The 7,958-nt window shown below is 54.8% G+C and overlaps 1 protein-coding gene across 1 annotated transcript; it reads right to left on the bottom strand.

Annotated features, from left to right (window-relative positions):
• Window positions 1-3,527: 3,527 nt before the first annotated feature.
• MFIFM68171_01816 (Oxysterol-binding protein 2) lies at window positions 3,528-7,488 on the bottom strand (the record flags this gene model as incomplete). The annotated part of the gene is made up of 3 exons (XM_071057238.1): window positions 3,528-4,709; window positions 4,779-7,326; window positions 7,469-7,488. The coding sequence occupies 3 exons, from the start codon at window positions 7,486-7,488 to the stop codon at window positions 3,528-3,530; spliced, it is 3,750 nt and encodes a 1,249-aa protein (XP_070913339.1).
• Window positions 7,489-7,958: the final 470 nt, after the last annotated feature.

The raw sequence follows: 7,958 nt of genomic DNA, 5'->3' as shown, positions 1-7,958 counted from the left end.
CGACGACGACGACGACGTCATCAGTTGTAACGACATAGGGACTGGTGCCGATGAAGTAAGCGATGCGGAGGCCTCCGGGAATCGAGTTTTAGGATTGAAATTGTAGTTTTATGCTCAACGCCTTAACCTTGCTTAAGCCACCCACCATTACTGACGGCTTGTTCGTCTTCCGTAATCCGTGGGTGAATGAGGGGAGGCTTAGCTGTAAGCGCAGAGGATTCGCCGGTGGGATTAAGACCCGACTGACCGAGCGACGTAGGACAATCATTGGAACTGCGCGTAGGAGCATATCGACAGACAACTGTATCGACCAGTTTCCGCGACCATCCCCCCGCTTCGCGCGGCCGCGTTGATGCGATCTGTTGTTGTTCACTCGCGTGATTTGAAAAGCTGTAATTAGACTGAAAGAAAAGCCGTTATTGCTGCTTTAATAAATTAAAAAAAAAAAAAAAAAAAAAAAAAAAAAACCCTTTTCCCTACGTCTCCCGTATTCAAATAAGATGTTTCGTGTTTACCAACAGGGAGGCGGCGTTGTTGCCCCAGGTCATGACCCAAAGGCATCACCCTTCCACGACTAAACAGTTTCATCGGTAGTTCCTGGTATAGGCAATTAGCTCTAGCAGCCGGTACGGAGATAACGGGTGCTCGCTCCTAGTCTAAGAGCCCCTTTTCTGGTCTATGGGCAACCATCTTCCGGGAGTGCAGTCCTACACTTCTGATCCTACAAAAACCCAACGACGGTGATGAAGAAAAAAGAGAGGAAAAAGAAGAGACGCGGCCAAGACTAAAGTTCTATTAACTTACATTAAATTTCCCATGGCTGGGCTCGCACAAGCCGATTCCAACCCACTTGCTCCTTAAAGAACCAGAACACCAACACCCAAATGCGGCAGTTAACAGGCGACTATTGTATGTACGGGGGATATATATTTCTCATATTTACGGTGAGTTTTATCGGTTGGTAACTAGGTGTTTGGTAAATGGTAAATTCTGAATGTAGAGCACCCCCCGCAACTTATTAAGCACCGTACATACTACTTCAGAGCGCAAGCGTTGCAATTCCGTCGGTGAGCCTAGCGAAGTCCTACTGTATCACATTGCCTTATGGTTGTATCAATGCAGCCCCCCAAAAGGGGGAGGTTGTGTTAGGTCGGGGTTGAGTTCATATAAAGGCTGCGGTGGAACGATATATACCTGAACCGAACTTGCATGGTAGGCCTAGCTGGACAGCAGCAAGGCTTTACGGATATACCTAGATGACTAGTCTAGTCCGGTTGGACTAGTAGCACAAGCTTCCACATTGAGCACCGCATGAGGAGCACAGCAGCACATAACCAAACCGTAATCCCAACACACCTGAGTAATAATGTATCAGTTAATATTAGGACTGTGGGCGACCCCGAGATATTTTCAGTGTGGTTGCTGACAGCGAGACGCGTGACTTATAGAGAATCTGATTGGTTTGGGATCACCTTTCTGGCTATCCTGCGCAACCTTTTGCACACATGGTGCCCGCGAGGCTTGAAAAATTAGACCACATATCCGAAATCTAGTGGTAACAATCCGATGTTAGTCAGAGACAAGCAAATTAATCGAGCGCTGTGCTCCAAAGTTCTGTTCTTAGACATTGTCAGGAGGCTTCCCCCCCACCACCCGGAATCAACCAATTTCCCCAACTTCACATCAATTAGCTTCGTACGGCCCGAATGCTTAGCCGCATTGCGCCGCCAGAAACTAGGATTGATGAACAAGATAGCCCCGACTCGGCCAGTCCATCACTTGTGCTCTTGGGAGCGTTGTCTATCGTGTAGCTGAAACGTGCAATGGACTAGTTCATTAGGATGATCTCTGCTTGCCTGGCGCGAGTGAGAGGAGCGCAGAGTCGCTTCCGGTTCTCAGTATGGGAAGCTGCCCAATCATTTACCACGTCGAGGACGACAACATCTGTTTCCTGACCCCTCCGAGGTGTCCGCCATCCGAACTTGCACCTGGCGTAAATTGGCGGTATATTGTTGCTGTAGCAGTGTGAGGGAGTATTCAAGGGAGCAGCCGCTCGAGTGAGGGGCACCGTAGCAAGGCCTAGGGTTAGGGTTGCCCCACCTCAAAAAACATCCATCGGTATCCGAGGATCTTTGTTGGTTCCGGATTTTATTACTATCGACCTGGAAGAATGCTTAGTCGTCAAGGTGCGATTAACTCTGTTCCCACTCTGAAGCTCTGATGGCGTCGGCCGCAAGATGATATCCCGATCTTGACCACATTGTTTCGCCACTGGTGACAGGGGGGTTAATCCGGTTGTGACTACGAAGTTTTGTGGATATCTCCTTGCCAGCCGCCAGCGCTTTGACCCGCTTAAGTTGACCTACGGTGTTGGGCAGAAGTGTTCAGGAGTCAGGTGTTAAAGATTGCCGTAGGCGCGATATTTAACCAAAGAGCGGACTGGCGGCGGCTTCATTGGCGTCTGCACTTCCCATTATCGATATCTCTCGGTGTCATGGCTGTTTGTTTTGGAAGCCTCCACAAAATGCCCGGCCTGCCTCTGGCCGCCTACTGGATCCCCAGCTTTGAGCTCGAGATATGCGAAAGAAAACATCTCGGATAGTGCTCTGGTCGAGTTTCATCATGACTGCCGCTCCGCTGAGCCTTTCCGGCTTGTGACCGTGTAGTCGGGCGCCTCATCTGATGGCATTATCTCACTCACGCCTGCAATCTCCTGCCGATAATGCTTAATCACAGTATAAGTCCAAGAGAGCAGAATTGACAGGCGTTAGTATCCCACTGAGGGAGCTTAATCATCACTCGCACTTTCTAGAAAGGACAGATTTGCTTTCAGGGACATGTTGGAAAGGAGAAGAGGGAGAAGGGAGGGAACTGTTTTTAAGTATTCAGGATACCAACTTGAAGTTAGACTTTATACTAGACGGAGAGCTCTTAAATTGAGAATGGTGTCATGTGATAGAGGGTCGAGACAGCTTCGGCACCAGTGCTCTGTCCGCCCCATCGTGTTCTTGGAATAAGCAGAGTCTTGTAGGCATCTCAAGAGCGCGCTAGCATTACTTAACCACTTCGTTGCAGATAGCTACGACAGGCTTGGGCCCTCTATAATGGGTTTCATTCCTCATTCTTTGCGCAGGGCACCAGCTCCATTTTCTGTCTCGCATTCCCGCATTGCCGCATTCCCGCATTCCGAAATTTCAAAGGGATTGTTGCTCGACCCGGAAACCACGGCCTCCAGACCCATTATCGAATTGCAATAATTAGCAGGTGATCAGGAAGCTGTATCGTCTTTTTGCCGCAGTCAATCGTCCGAGGCGCACAATCAATCACTGATTGAGATCCAAGGACTAGCCGTCTGAGCCGCAGTGAGTTATTAATAAAAAAGACACCATACAAGTCGGCATCTACAGGATAACAGGCTCCCAACAGCAAACCAACAAGGACCGAAACAACAATTTCACAGCCCGTATGTTCATTCCCATCTATCCAGGATACCACCCCCCCTCCTTTTCCTACCCCGGCCCTTCCCCTCAAAAAATATTCTCCAGCCCCTCCCAAACCGAGGGATCCCCATCCGGGCCCGCCTTCTCTCTCCGCTTCCAATACTCACCATTGAACTTCCAATATTCCTCCCCGGTAATCTCGCACCTCGTCTTTGTAAACCAAGCGGGCACGAACTCCTCCCCCTTGGCCTCCCTCTCCCTCCGCCGGGCGCGCTGCGCCTCCTCCAGCCGGTTCTTCTCCGTCGCCGCAAAGTCGTACTCGCCCTCCTCCATCGCCCTCTGGTCTGGCCGGAAGCGCGAGTCGGTCGGCGCCAGCCACGGCCGCAGCTTGTCGTCGATGTGGTTGAATGTCAGCACAAACGGCGTGAGGTTGAACGGGATACCCTCCGGACGCGGGTTGGCCTGCCAGATGAGGAAGGCCTTGCTGGGGTCGTTGAGGCTACCGCGGTGGAGCGAGTCGCTGTCCGCCGCGGGTTCCTCCACCGTTGCCTCGTACCCGGGCGTGAGACGGGCGTACAGCTTCGAGTTCCACCGCCCGCCGAGGCTCATGCGCACGCGCCCGTTGGCGTCGACGACCTTGCCCGAAATAATGTACGCGCTCGAGGCCTTCCAGCCGCGGGGCTTGAACTCGATGTGGCACACCTCGCCCGTGGTCCAGTTCTTGATTTCCATGGGGCCGTAGTTGTCGACGACGGGGTTGCCCGTGATGATGCCAACCACGGAAGATGTTACTTTTTTCCAGGTGAAGAAGTCTTCTTTGCCGCCATGGGTCGGCCGGAGCCTGAGAAACCAGGTGCCGAGAGGGTTGATGTCGAAGGAGCGGCCGTAGAATTTGGACTTGACGGCCGACTCTCCGTAGTACGTCCACTTGGGTGACTCGGCCCAGGCTGCGCCGATGGGGGGATGGTGGCTGACCTGCTCGATGAAGAAGCGGTAGTTCTTGTCTGGCCTGGCGTACTCAAACGTCTCACCCAGCAAGGGGTTGAAGGGCTTGGCAACACGCCCGATGGTGGATGCGTATTCGCTGGCAGCAAATGCCGCGACATACAGCAGCCGTTCGATCGAATCAGTCCGGTCAGCCGCAAGATCCAGCAGGTCTGCATACTCCATGTCCTCGGCGCACCGGTAGAGAAGAGAAGTAGGTTCGTTGAAGGAGACGGGCAGAGTCATCTTCGTCATGTCCTTTCCAACCATGGACTTTAGAATTCCCTATAAGTGTATTAGCAAAACGTGCTTGGGGGCCGAAAGAAGGAGGGTTGGTGCGATTGATGAACCTACCCAGAGCGAGATCTTTGGCCGATTGTCCGCGTCCATCTTCAATCGCGTGCGAATACCATTCTCGTAACCCTTGAAGGAGCTGCTGATGTCGTACGCATCCGATATGACGAGCTGCTTCTCTTCCTGGGAAGCGGCAACCTCCGACGGCGGCAGTTGTGACACTTCAACCTGGCCAGCATCGACTGCATCAAAGAACTCTTCCTCATCGGACTCGGAGTCTGAGATGTCGGCAATCTGGGTGATGACCGTCTGGCGCCGAGACAGAGTGGCCAGATCAGGCGACTTCGCACCCGCAGGCGCTGCCGAAGGCTCGGCTTCAGCTCCCTCGTCGGCTGCAGTCGCAGTTGCAGGACGGGGCGTGAGAGATTGATTACCTTCAAGAATACCGTTCTCGACAGCTTCCTTGAGGATGCGCTTCGTTATCCGCCGTTTCTGCTCGGCCTCGCCAACGCGGGCCTCGAGAGCCTCCTGCTCCTTGGCGACTTGCGCCATGCTCTCCTCCCACATGCGTCGCATCTCGCTCTCCCGGTCGAGGCGGTACTGCCAGTACGCATCGCGATCTTTAGAGATGCGGAGGAGATCGCCGATAAGGCCGCCCAGGGAGCGAATGGCAGCATCGTAAGTAGATAGGGCCTGCGACGTCTTGGGGTCCGACAAGGTGAGGGTTGGGTTTTTGGTCGCCTCCTGGAGCAGCGCTGACGTGACGTTGGCCATGGTATCAAGCTGCAACTTGGCTGACTGGGCAGTGATATTGAAGGCGTCTTTATTGGCGGGCGGAGTATCTTGTCCACTGGAGCCCTCGCCATACTCCTCGTCGTCGTCAGCTTCGTCAGCGATGGTGCCGCCGTTGCGGTCCGTCTTGTCGGCTTCCGTGACAGCGTCGGCAAACTCATCGTCATCATTGCCACCGACGGCGCCAGTGCCAGCGAAGCCCCCTTTGGTAGACGCCCTGGACGAATGCATCCGTGTGAGTTGAATACTGCTACGCGACGGCTCAGCGAAGCTCGCGTTCTCGCTTGGCGGCTCCGAGGCGTTATGCGAGTGCTCGGCCTTTGCCTGCTTCAACAGCTCCGCATTCCGTACCCGTTGCCGCTCCTCTTCTTTGGCCTGGTCTTTGGTCCATTGGATCGAGTTATTGAGGGCCCAGAACCAACGTTTGGCTTCGACTTCGTGGTTTGCCTTGAGCGTGTACTTGACCGACGATTTGCCAATGATTTCGAACTTGGTCTTCTCGTCAGCGCTCATGTGTAGCTTGGCGATGCGCATGTTGATGGCGCCACGGCAGGCGGAGCCAGCATCATCCTGGTGCTTGTAATAACTCAGGACGCCATCTTCCAGAACAAACCACCGCAGCTGGTATCCTTTCCGATAGTTGGTCCACTTTTTGAGGTAGCCCTTCATTTCCCGCGCCTCCCTCCCGGCGAGCGGATCGCCAGGCGTCGCGGTGGTCGCCCCCTGGGTGGTTGAGCCCAGAACTGCCTTCTCTTGAATGCCCCTCTGGGCCGCTACGGCGGCGGGGGACTTCTTCAACATTGCGCGCGTGATCTCGTCCTTGGTCACATCCTGCGGTAGCTTCCCCTTGCGGTCCCGGCGGAAGGGGTCGGCACCGTGCAGCAGTAGGACCTGGATCAGACGGGTATTCTTGCGTCGTGCGGCCTCGTGCAGGAGCGTGCCGCCAGACTGGACGGTCGTGGGCTCCGACGCAAACTCGGTGCTATTGATGTCCAGCACCGTCTTGAACCGAGGCTCCTCCAGCACCTGCTCCAAGATCTTGAGTTCGCCGTGGAGAATGAGATCCTGAACCTGCCTGACCTTGTTTTCGGCGAACAGGGACCTGGAGAGCTGCAGCTGCTGGAAGATCTCGGGGTTCCGTGCGAGGTCGATAGGAAGGCGGCCCTGGTGGTTGGCGATGGCGTCGTTGATCTCCTTGTTTTCGAGAAGAAGACGAACAATTTGGCCCCGCCCTTGGGCCGCAGCGATGTGCAGAGGGGTATTGCCCTCCTTGTCGCGCGCATTTATGTCGAGGGAGCCCGCTCCATCGGACAGGACGTATTCAACGACTGGCTGCTCGGCGCATTGGATGGCCAAATGCAATATCGTGGTATCCTCCAAGGCACCGGTCTGGGTCGAGAATGACGAGGTGCTGATGCGGGGACTATTCTCGGCGCTGTCGCGGATGGCTTTGGATATGGAAGCGGTATCGCCGTTCCGGAGGGCTTCGACGATGCGGAACTTTTTAATCGACGATTCGAGAGAGGTTCCTTTGTCCATCGGGTTGGGGGACCTGAGGCCGCCGATTGAGGGGCTGTGATAAGAGGACGCTCGACCGACCGCGCTCCCGGAAACGGATAACCTCGAGCTGTGACCTTTGACCGAGTGCTGGTGGGCAGTAGTCAGGGTCGCTTGCGACGTTGTAGTTGTTGCCGTCGAGGCTACGGCCGTGTGGCCAAGTCCGCCCGAGCTGACTTCTTCGTTGGAAGATGAATCCTCGTCGGCCCCTTTCCGCCTCAACAGAGACAGCGCTGAGGATTTCGTCCGCCGATGCGAACTGCACACACAGGGCGGTCAGTCAATAGCCTCACGATTTGGAACGGAAGAGACGCCACTGCGCGGATTTCGGAGCTCCAGGCAAAGAGACGGTTGCCGTGAGGGAAATCGTGGGTTATTGGGATATGAGGGAGCCTAATTACCTCTCCCCCGCGTCGGACATGGCCAGATTCCTCTCAGTCTACGAGTCGGTGGCGGTTGAGCGGTCGGAACGGGTAGCTCGGCGGGGTAGGACAGATTGGCGGAGCGTAGAGAAAACAAGGTTATAGATGCCAACTTTATGAGCTAAAGAATGTACATGTCAAGGCTGAACTCGGTCGCTAGGTAGCTGCGGTGACGGAGATGGGCGGGGTGGAGTAGAGTGAGATGTCTAGCTTAAGTCCAGCATGGCCCCGACCGACCGTACTTGCTACCTAGTGAATATCCTGGGTCGGAGAAATGACGTTGCCAAGTCTAGTGTAGATCAGCTTGGGGGAGCTGTCGCGAGCCTCTAGCGTCGATCGTCCGGATCCCTGCACGTGTCCAAGCTGCTGATGTGTCGTTGGCAGTTGGTGGGGGATTCTATTGAGGGGCCAGAGCTCTTCAAACATCGGCCGCCGGATAACAAGGGAGTCGCCCTAAGCCGGCGCTGTT

The sequence above is a fragment of the Madurella fahalii genome (assembly GCF_045866475.1).
Source record: "Madurella fahalii IFM 68171 DNA, scaffold_1, whole genome shotgun sequence".
Lineage (NCBI taxonomy): Eukaryota > Fungi > Ascomycota > Sordariomycetes > Sordariales > Madurella > Madurella fahalii.
This window is presented reverse-complemented; position numbering and strand designations above follow the sequence as displayed.